At 38.3% G+C, this 12093-nt stretch overlaps 1 protein-coding gene across 1 annotated transcript; it reads right to left on the bottom strand.

Annotated features, from left to right (window-relative positions):
- Nucleotides 1–5976: 5976 nt before the first annotated feature.
- LOC114633529 (olfactory receptor 51I2-like) lies at nucleotides 5977–6921 on the bottom strand. Its single transcript, XM_028782093.1, has one exon. It carries the CDS (start codon nucleotides 6919–6921, stop codon nucleotides 5977–5979), a length of 945 nt encoding a protein of 314 aa, XP_028637926.1.
- Nucleotides 6922–12093: the final 5172 nt, after the last annotated feature.

The following is a 12093-nucleotide window of genomic DNA, read 5'->3' as shown; positions in this document are numbered from 1 at the left end:
TATTTTGTTAAAATCTTTTATTTTGAACTTTACTGCTTTGAGATCTCATTTCAGAAGAACAGCATGAACAGTCTTCAGCCACAGTTGTGATGGTTGTAAATGTTCACAATTGTGTGTTCTTAGGGTTTTCCATCCCTGGGGTTTGCAAGTTGTTAACTTAAAACATTCTTTAAATGGCTGGCTTCTTGTTTGCAAGCCAGCTGATAATGGTAACAACCAAAGATTCCAGTGTTTGAGCATTTGAAAGACTGCCTGCTTACCTGTGCTAGAAATAACAGCATCTAAAGTGAAGACATAAGGGAAAAAAAAACATAGTGACTACTAGATTATCTCTAGGACTCTGCATTAACTCTATAATGTTCTTGCTATTAAAAGAAAAGCATATTTGTCACGGAAATTTTGTTACCGTCTTACAACTGAACATGTATGTGTGTTGCTTAGATAAATGTAATCACTGTAAACATCTATATCATCTGGGATTTTGTTTTTATTTTGAAATGGGAGCTTTTTGTTTACAAGTTCATTAAAAACTAAAAACTGTTTCTGTAAGGAAGTGAAATTTTTTTTAAACAACAAGGCCTTGCTGACTCACTATGAAGTGTGTGTGTGTATATATGTGTGTGTGTGTGTGCAGATAGATAGATAGATAGATAGATAGATAGATAGATAGATAGATATCCATCCCCAGTTTTTTTGTTTTATTTTATGTATTTTGAGACAGTCTCATTTTGTAGCTCTAGCTGGCCTCAAACTTACTATAAAAACCAGGCTGGCCTAGAACTCTCAGAGATCCTCCTACCCCTGCCTATCTAAAATGCTGGGACTGAAAACATGAGCCACCACCCCCAGCTTTCCCTAATTTTTTATAGACTACTTCAAGCCACTTGTTATATGATACTCCTTTGCTATTTTTTTTTTTTTGGTCTTGATCTGAAGAGAAAGGAATTCTTCGCTTTTTGTTAGTTTATAACTCGCAGGCACACTACCCCCGTGCTACAGCTGCGGGAACTTTGGCATTGACTTCTTTCGCCACTGACTAGCAGATGAACTGATGACAGTGAAAGTGTTAAAGGGTTTAACTATAGTACAAAATATTTTACTTAAATCCTTGTGAAATGGGTGGAAGAGTGTCATACTGTGTGAAGTTAGTGATTGTCAGCCCTCAGGCCCCACCTCTCTAGGTACCTGTGCACGCTTCCCCCAGTCTTTCTTGGTCACTCTTTAGTTTTTTCTCTGATCCAAGAGAAGGAAAAACTTACAGTAATTCTTTAAATGGTGTAATTTATTCATTTACAGGATGTCAAGATAAATTAAAAGAACATTTGTCGGAAAATGCTGCCAGGAGCCTATTGTGTAACTATAGGTATTTTGTATAATAACCTTGAATTGTAAATTGACCAGTGTTTGGTAGGATTGTGTCAGAATTGATTTGTATGGGTTTCCTTTTTTTTCTTTTTTCTTTTTCTTTGAACAGCAATAATTACATGATTGCCACGTTCTGTCACCAAGAGATGTGTTATTACCATAAAACTGAAATAGTCTTATGAGGTGGATCTGATGCCGGGGTGGCAGTCTTTCCTAACCATGTTTGTCAGTTAAGGTATTTGTTTCTTGACTAATAAACCCTTTGATACTTTTAGGCGGAAATCAGTCTCATAAAGCTATTTTGAGTATAGTTTGTGTAAAATAAAACTGTTCAACTTTGGTAATAGCTTTCTAAGCTGAACCTCCTCTCTAGTAAAAAAAAAAAAAAAAGAACATAAGAAACCTGGCAGTCACAATGTTGGGAGTTCCACAGGAATTCAAGGAAGGAGAGATGCTTCTGAAATAGTCCTCAGAAGAAGATAGCACCCATGCCCCCAGCAATGCATGGCCAGAAGCTTAATTTTTTTATGTACCATGAAGCAGAGTCAATGAAGTGATTGGAAATCTCTTTGAAATCTGACCAGTTCTTCCCAGACCACAACTTCTTGGACACAGAAGCAGTTCTGTTAGCCTGGAAATGGTCTTCGCCTACCATAGCTTTGTAAAATACACAAAGCAGGGCACAATGAGTTTATCTTCCCAGTTAGGTTACCTATCCCCAAGGGTATTTCCATATCAAGAGAGGATTTGCTTGGCTAAAGAAAATGTGGTAGGTTTACACAATGGAGTATTACTCAGATGTTAAAACGATGCCATCATGAAATTTGCAGGCAAATGGGTACACTGAGGGTGCATGGGGCTGGGAACAGGAGACATCAAGTGGAGTGGAGGAAGAAGTGACTGGAATGGGAAGGAGGGTATTTTGAAGCAAGGTAGAAACAAGTGCAGTGGAAACTTCATGAAATCTATGAGAGAGTAAATCTAGCTAGCAAAGACTTCTAGTAATGGGAGACACAAGGCCTGAACTGACAACCTTCTGTAACTAGGCAAGGCCTCAAATGGAGGGATGGGGACACCAAGCCAGCCACAAAACCAACTACAGTTTCTCCTGTCAGCAGAGTGTTCTGGGAGTGGAGCCTAACGGAATTGTCATCAAAAAGACCAGAAAGATTTCATCCAGCAACTGATGGGAGCAGATTTGAAGTATCAGAGACAAACATTAGTTAGAGCTCAGGAAAGATGAGGGACGATCAGAGGAACCAGAGTGATCAGGCACGCACCACGAAAGCATGACCCACAGAGTCAACTGACTAGGACTCAAAGGGACTCACAGATCAGGGAGCCTGTAGGGTTCTGACTTAAGTCCTCTGAGAATGTGTTATGGCTGAGTAGCTTGGTGTGCTTGTGGGAATCATAACAGTGGGAACAAGTTCTGTCCATGACACTTTTGCCTACTTGTGAGACATGGCTTCTCTTACAGGGCTGTCTCCTCCAGCCTTGATATGATGGTATGCGCCTGGGCTTATTGTAGATTATTATGCTGTGTTTGGTTGATGACCGCAAGAGGCCTGCTCTTTTCTGAGGGTAGATGGATCTGGGAAAATGAGGGGGAAAGACTGTGGGTTAGGATGTAATATATGAGGGAAGAACAAGAGAAGGAGGGAATTCACTGCTCCATTACCAACTGGATATATTTCTAAATTATGGTGATGAGCCATGAACTTAGAGACCTCTGTGACTCTCAGCTAGGAAGAAATTTATTTGTTGCTACTTATGTATCTTCTTCAAATTTAGTAAATAACAGATATATTCCTTCCATTTAAACAGAAGGTTAGTTCATCAAATACAGGTGACAAAACATAGGAAATAGTTATTCACTAAATGAATATTTTATTTATTGACTTCGTCTATGCATGTATAATTACATGTACTTAAGATTTGCTCCTGCACTGAAATTCATTTAGACCTCCAAAACTCTTCAATGTGAAGTACAATCTCAAAGCTTCTATATATGCCTTTTATTCACCCTCTCCTTTACAATTTATAGTAATTAGAGGTCTATATCAAGGTCACATAGAGCATGTGGTGTTTGTCTTTCATTGTGATTAAGTGTAGTGCAATGGAATGGTGTCACTGGTAAAGTAAATGTCCATATAAATTATTTGAAGGCATAACAAAGGCTAAATACTACAAGACCATGTAGTAAAGGCAAATACAAGCTGGGAAAACAAGATTCCTGGGTGCTGGCAATTGAAGCCAGGACCAGCTGAATGCTGGGCTAGAACACTGATACTGAACTACATCTCCATTTCTTTATGGACTTGACATCCATTTCCTATTGTTATTGTTAACTGAAATGAGTTGTGCCATAAATATCGATCAAGCTGTGGCTTATCAGATGATCAGATACCTTTCAGTGTACTGCACACAGCACAAAGCCAGGATTTGAAAATGAGAAAAGTAAAATAATTCTAAAACTCAAATTCCTGTTAAGCAGACATATAAAAAGCCTTTATATAAGAGGGTGACAGGTAGTACATTGGAAACATTTTATACAATTATTGAGCAAGAAGGGAGATTTGTGATTATGCTTAAGAAATACAACTTGGACTGGAGAGATGGCTCAGCGGTTAAGAGCACTGACTGCTCTTCCAGAGGTCCTGAGTTTAATTTCCAGCAACCACAGGGTGGCTCTGAAGGCAGCAGCAGTGCAGTCAAATGCATGAAATAAATAAAAAAATGTTTAAAATAAAAAAAGAAGAAAAAGAAATGCAACCCAGCATTTAAAATTTAAATGTCTATAAGAACATTTTTACAAACCACATGAATAACTGTTGCCTACTATAAAGGAAAGTTGTTGGAAATAAAACAGGTACAAATTTGACAATGCTATTTTATTTATTATCAAACAGATTTTTTCAAAATAATGAATCTTCTCAGTCAATAAACATATTATCAATGGGTTCTCAATTTATTTAGAAGTTAATACCCTATGTAAAATACTTACTTTGCTAGTAAGAAAAAATACATTATCTCAGAAAAAAATTATACATCCATTACTTATGGATTTGGTCCATACTTACTAAGCAGTAGCAAAGCAAAATATACATTTATTAGTTTAAATAACAAACAGTTCCCATCCTCAATATAGATACAGCACTTACCCCATATCAATATGATTCATTCTTCTGCTCTATTATGTAACTAAATTATACAGATACAACTGAGCTTCAACGTTTTCAGTGTTTTTATTGCTTTTGTGTATATGTGTATGTGAGTGCAGGCAGGCCTGTGCCATGGCAATCAAGGGAAGGTCAGAGGACAGTTCTCAGAAGCTGTTCTGTCCTGCATAACTCTGGTGGATCTGGGGATCTTACTCAGGTCATCAGGAATGTGTGCAAGCTCCTCTACCTGAACCATCTCACTAGCCCAAGATTTCAACTTTTATCGTTCTTTTTTCATTAATTAATTTATGTATTCACTTTCCATTCTCATCACAGTCCTCCTCCCTCATTTCCTTCCCGTCCCACACTAACATGCCCTACCCCCATTCCCTCCTCCCCTTCTTCTTAGAGAAAGGGAGATCCCTATATGGGTACCAGTTGCCCCACAGCAGGATTTCAATTTCTTAAAAGCCCAAAAAATACTGAACTCAGAAAGATGTTTTCTAATTTGAGAGAGAGGGGCGGAGAGGGAGAGAGAGAAAAAACAAACTCCTGTAGTATGAGTTGAAAGCCAAGGGTTCCTTGTTATCCATGGCATTTTGCATTTTGCACATAACTGAGTGTAGAGTTGTCTTATTACCTTCTTTCTTTCCAAATACTAATACAGTTGGTACCCATGATGACTCAGAAGATTCTTGGGAGAGAAGTTCTTCCCCTAGCATTTCTTTTAGATTGTTCCGTGGCCTTGCAAATAGCTCAATGTAGCATGTATTTCTGAGTCAGAGATCAATGTATTCTGTGGTCTGGGGGATGCTCCATTCCATCTCTGCCCTAGCCTATATCTACAAGTGTTGCTTCCAATGGTTGCTAAACTATAGCACTCTCTTTTACCTGATTCGTTATACACTTACCGCTATACCTTCTGAACCTTTTTTATCTCATGTAATGCCCTCTTTCTATTGCTTAGTGTGCTTTTCTTCACTTCAAGGCCATACGCACACACACACAGTGTGTGTGTGAACTGATGTTTATATTACTTGAAAACATAGCTGTCACCTGGCATATTGGGAAAAAACAAGATCTAGTTAAAGAGCCTTTTTAGTTTGGTTGGAGGGAATTAATTTCCAGCAAACTATGACCTAATTAATTACATGATGTTTTGAGTTGCAGATTGTATCTAGGCTGTATCTTACATTCAACACATACTCCCAATTGTATGATCATATTATATATATTATAGAAATATATTATATATAATATATATTATATTATATTATATATATTATATTATATATATTATATATGTATTATATATCTATTTAAAGGCTTCACAGCTTCTTTTTGGGGTAAGGGGATAAAAAATTTAAAAAAGGCTTCACAAACTGTCTCAATACACTAAAACATCAGCAATAACAAAAATTTCTAAGCTACAAAAACATATCATTGATCAGAACTTGGTACCCAATAACATCTTGTGTAGCCTCCTACGAATCTCCTTGGTCTTGATGGAATAGATAATAGGATTGAGCATTGGAGGCACGAAGAGATAGACAAGGGATGTGAACTTGTGCACATACTCTGGGGCATGCTTTACAAATCTGTGGACCATTGACACACTAATCATGGGCACATAGAAGATGAGCACAGCAGAGATATGTGACACACATGTGTTGAGTGTCTTAAGTCTTTCTTCCCTGGAGGCAATGGCCAGCACAGAGCGCAGAATGAGCACATAGGAGAGGAGGATGAGCACTGAATCTACACCGAAAGCAGAGATGACAATGAACAGCCCATACATGCTGTTGAGCGTGGTATCGCCGCAGGGTAAGCGTATCAGGTCTGGGTGTAAGCAGTAGGAATGGGTCAGAACATTGGCTTTACAGAAGGGTAGCCTCTTCAGTAGGAAAGGAAGTGGGAAGACCATGCAGAAGCTGCGGATGATGATAGACATACCCATATGAGCCACACGGGCATCAGTAAGCACTGAGGAATAATGCAAAGGGTTACAGATCGCTACGTACCGGTCAAAACTCATGGCCAGAAGAATACCAGACTCTGTCCAGGAAAAAAAGTGTATGAAGAACATCTGGGCCAGACAGGCATCGAAGGCAGTCTCAGGGATATGAAAACACATAGAAGCAAGCACTGTAGGCAATGTAGAAACAGACACTCCCAAGTCATTGACAGATAGAAGAGACAGGAAGTAGTACATTGGCTGGTGCAAACTCTGTTCCTCCTTTATAATGAAGAGAATCAGGACATTGCCTACAATGGAGATAACATACAGCAGCAGCAGAAGGGCAGTAAGCCAGTGCTCCAGACTCTCCATCTCTGGGAAGCCCGTCAGTATGAAGCTTGAGGTGCTTGAGGTGTTGGCGTGGAAGTTCCTCATCAGGGTTGCTGAGTAGCTGTGAGGGAGGTACACCAGAGTGAAATGAGAAGGGGCCATGGAGAAAGTAAAGAGTGGGGCCAGGAAGAGTCTCAAGATAGGAGGGAAATGATGCTTGGATTCTTATACCAAATGACATGGAATAATCTAGAAAGAACTGGATAAGCCCTTTCCCTTTCCTGTCCCCCATAGACATCCCTTGACCCCTTTTTGAACATTGTCCTTTATTCTTGTGCCACCTTATTTACAGGAGCTTATATCTATATAATCTGGCCTTTCTTCCTCTCTGACTTTAGACACAATCATGAGGTAAGTGCTCAATGAAGTCAGTTCTTAATACATTAGGGCTGATTTATTCTCTTCTATGCAGGTTATGGCACCAATTAACTAGATTCCAAGCTGTCTCTCTTCTTTTGCCTGAACTCAAATATTATCCCAGTATCTCACCTCCTCTTTGTTGTTTGAGCCTATTGCTTATTCAGCAGAGTTCAAGAACCTCAGCCTCTGACATTCCTAGTTGCTCTTGATTTTACTTCCTGTATGTTCATGTGTTTCCTTGGGTCAAATATTCTCAAAATGAACTGTATGCTACATTAATTTGAGGGGTTAAAAATGCTGTCAGGCCACATGCATAGCCATTGCATCTGAAAGTCTGTAAGAAGAACATAGGAATCCACTAATAAGAAGTAATGTAATATTTTTCCCTCTCAGTCTGGCTATTCCATTTAACATGATTGTCTTTTATACATATATTTTCTTGCAGATTATATAATTCATTGTTCCTTATAGAAAAATAAAATTCATGCTTGCATACACGGATATGTGTGTATACAAACATACATATACACATATATACATACATACATACATACATACACACATACATTTGCTGCATTTACTTTATCTATTCATCTACTGACACACCGCTAACATACTTCCAGAGTTTAGCTCTTGCCTTACTGTTTTTACCACAGGTAAACACAGTGACAGACATATGGTTCTTTGCTTAGTATCTTTCTCCCTTAGTAAACTATGAGCTACAATCATTGTCTGCAATTCCTTTCATTTTTAGATTACATCATATTTGCACTTCTCTTTAGTGAAAGACTATGTACCGTGGTGCGTGTGAAAATTATAAGACAGTTTGTAGAAGTTGTTTCTCTCCATCCACCATGTGAGTCCCAGGAACCAAGATTAGGCTATCAAGTTTGGCGGCGGCTGCCTTTGCCAGCTAAGCTGCCCCCCATCTCCATTTTTATTTTCTCCTTAGTGCCTAGGTAGGCAAATTGGTATACAAATCCTTGAACTAGGACTCCGATATTACTAGTTCTAGTTTTAAACTTTACAAGATGTTATTAAATTGATAAACTACTTTATATAACAATATACTAACACCTAAATTTTAACTGTAAAATCCTTGAGATGGTAAATTAATCTGAACTCATATACTTTCACAAGCACCAACTGTGAATTTAACTTTCTAATAAACTATTTTCACATTTAAAGAACATGAAAATACAGAATGAAGTACTTAACATGAATATTAGGTCTCCAATGCAAGTCACATGCTGAAGGAATGGCAAATAGGAAAGTAGCAATGAAACCAGCTTCTTACAACATAAGAATACATGGCTTGATCTCCAAACTGCTTTCCTACTTTCAACCAGTTTCCCTACCAAAAGCTCTCTTGTATAGTTCTTGTCTACTACCTGATAAGAATATTAGGGTTAATAACACTGAAGCATTGATCCTAAATAAAACTATCCATGCCAGTCAAAAAACAAACAAACAAACAAACAAACAAACAAAGCAGATGCCTCTCTAAGGCTTTATGCCAAGACCTGTAAGTGGAGAACCAGGCCAGCACAGTGGGATTGCAACTCCTCAGAACTAGATGCTGAATTGACAAGTTTTCCTGAAATCTTTGTGCCCTAGTCACCTCAGAATACCAGAATTAGGAAAAAGGTTTCTGAGGATCTCCGTGAGAAGAGGGCTGAGGTCTCCATTTACTTCTTCAGGGTGGATTTAGTAGCTGTGAGAAAAGCGTAGCCAATGAACTTACCCAGAGAAGAAACACCAAGTGCTCTAAATCCTCAGAATGCAGGTCTGCTCTTCATACTGTGCTAGTCTATACCCATTCCTGCTCTGGGATCTATGACGCTGCCCCTTAAGAGTCCCCTGAGCCTAGTATGAACAGTCGAGAAAATGGCTCAGGCAATGGGAAGTGTGAAAACTCTTGAGTAAATGTGCTCCCCTGTGCTCTGTCATTTCACCCACTTAAAGATATCCGTGAAGTTGAGAGTCAAAGCTGGCGTTGTCCTGGAGTGATCCATAAGTTCAGGTCTTTATTTTCTAGAACTGAGCCTGAGAAACAGTTTATTCTGTAAACCAACATCAGAGCTGAACAGATTCTCAGACCTCTGGATTCCCACTAATTCCCAGAAGAGCTTGTTCCACTAACCCTCCCATGACTCAAAAAAATTTCAAGAAAGGATTAACACAACCAGTAAAATCTTAGTTATATGATGTCAGCAAATAGGGTAACCATCTCAGTTTGTGTGGAAAGTCATTATTAACAGTTAAAAGTCTTGCAAGACAAGATTATGTTTGACAGTTTGCGGCCGTGTGGCCAGACCTATATTCAAAGCCAGCTTCATTGGGCCAGAGAGATGACTCAGAGGTTACAAGTGCTGACTGCTCTTGCAGATGACACAGGTTCAGTCTTAGCACCCACACAGCAGCTTACACGCATCTGTAACTCAAATTATGTGAGATTTTGTCTCCCTGAGTACCAGTTACACAAGTGCATGTGCACACATATGTGCAGGACCAACACTCATGCACATAAAAAGGAAAAATAAATACATTTAAAATTACACTTTTTAAAGATTTATTTTATGCATTTGAGACCATGGTTACTGTTTTCAGACACACCAGAAGATGGAGTTAGATTCCATTACAGATGTCTGTGAGTCACCACGTGGTTGCTGAGAACTGAATGCATGACTTCTGAAAGAGCAGTCAGAAACTGCTGAGCCACCCCTCAAGCCCCTTAAAATCGCATTTTTAAAATCTGGCCATCAGGTTTATTTAATTCTTTTGGTTTTTAGATTCTATATATGTAAAATGAAGGACAAAATCCTGTAGATATGATCACATGTGATCCAACAATACATAGGAAGAGCTTGTGAAACTCTTGAAAAAACTTACTGATAAATAAAATTATCGTGCTTTCTCCTGTTGCGAATATGTTTTATATAGATATATAAAATTATATGTGTATATTGGACATGAAACTGAAATAAGTCTTAAAGGATGAAGGAGATTATCACAGTGGAGTGGGAAGAAAAGGAAGAAAGGAATATCTTCAACATACATTTATGACATACTTTTATACAAATACTTTTATGACATTCACCTATATATACAATGAATGTATGCCAATAAAAAGCATAAACGAGCAGGTGTGTTGTTTTTTTATTGAAATGAACTGGTACACTAGAAATTACATCTTGTTTTTCCTATAACATTAAATAATATTGCAAAGTACATTGTGTCAAATGAATGAAACCACCAGCACTCAAAAACCGTTATTGTTAACTAGAAAGTAAAAGAGTCTGAGCAATGTCTCTCTAATATTATCATTGGAAGAACATTAGTTTGTTTTTTCCATTTCCACTACCAAATGGATATAGGGAAACTGAAAAAGAAATGATCTGTGTATCCTTTTATTTCCTGTTTAAAATCAAAGAGAAAAAAGTGTCAGTTCAACATCAATTAGATGAATGACTAAAAACAAAGCTGGGCTCACAGGGATCCAAAGACAAACTGGTGACTCACATCTCACAAGGCTGTCTGATGGTCCTCACAGGACACCGCATAATCCTTAGTATTTGTGAATCTGTTTTCAGCATCTATGCTGCTTTACCCACAATACAAGGAAAGTGGAACTAGCCTACATAACTGTCAACTGATGGATTGATAATGAAAATGTGGTACAGCTACATACATATGTGTGTGTGTGTGTGTGTGTGTGTGTGTGTGTCTGTCTGTCTGTCTGTCTGTGTGTCTGTGTCTGTGTGTGTATATACACTGGAATTCTATTTGGTGTGGACATATAAGAAAGTAACAGAAAATGACAAAGGGTAAAATAATAAAGAACACTAAAGATGTTGAAAAACCCATAGAGAAACACTATTTTATATGTTTACTTTAAATACATGTATACCATATATATATACTGTTAATACACTTATTCCCCTATCAGTGGATAATGAACACACCCAGATGCTATAGGCTAACAAAAAGCCAGTGTCAGTCAATAAACGCTTTTGTAAAGTTGTTGGTCAGGGTGGAATCCAAGACACCACTACCATCACCCCCAACCCCCATACACATGCATACATACACACACATACACACACACACACACACACACACACACACACACACACAGTTGATGTTGTTCTCAATTGCCTGCCAGAACACCAGAGTAAGATCCCATTGCTAAAGCCACTACACACTTCAATCACAGGAGTTGGAGAAATCCAGCTGGTAGTGATCTAGAAATGTCCTGACTGAAGCCTAACTCTCATACTGTACTTAGAAGGCATTATGCAAGCTGTCAATGGAGAAAAGTTATCAACAGTGTTAACCGCCCGACCACCCCCAAAGCTTGAGAACCTCAACCATGACAAGACCTGCAAAGTATCTCTAACATTACAATAGTGATGCTTGAATCTTTGGTGCAAACAACTGTCTTTGCCTGGTCAGCTGGAGGGGACTCTTGCCTGGCACTGCCAACCACATCATGAACCTATGGCTGGAAAGATCACGGCCCTAAGAGAAAAAAAAAAACCCTAGTACTCCTACATAACCCACATGATAGAGTTTCATATTGCCCTCTCTTTTTTTTTCCAATAAATTTAATTATTAAATTTATTTGTTCTCATTGCTCCTCTAGTTTAAAGAGGCAGTTTATGGAGCTACTCTATGTCTAACAAAAGACTTATAGATAAAGAAATTGTGTAACATATATGCAATACATTTAAAGGAAGAAATGTGGGGTTTTTCTCTTTCTTATTAGATATTTTATTTACATTTCAGATATTATACCCTTGCCCCATTTCCCCACCACCCAGGAACCTCCTATCTTATCCCCCCTCTTCCTGCTTC

Source organism: Grammomys surdaster, unplaced genomic scaffold, assembly GCF_004785775.1.
Source record: "Grammomys surdaster isolate TR1022 unplaced genomic scaffold, NIH_TR_1.0 693, whole genome shotgun sequence".
NCBI classification, from domain to species: Eukaryota; Metazoa; Chordata; class Mammalia; order Rodentia; family Muridae; genus Grammomys; species Grammomys surdaster.
The sequence above is the reverse complement of the archived record's forward strand: the minus strand, read 5'-3'. Positions and strand labels throughout refer to the sequence as shown.

Bases quoted from the DNA above. Each gene is read 5' to 3' on its own strand.
- LOC114633529 (XM_028782093.1), bottom strand. From the start codon at position 6,921: ATGAGGAACTTCCACGCCAACACCTCAAGCACCTCAAGCTTCATACTG.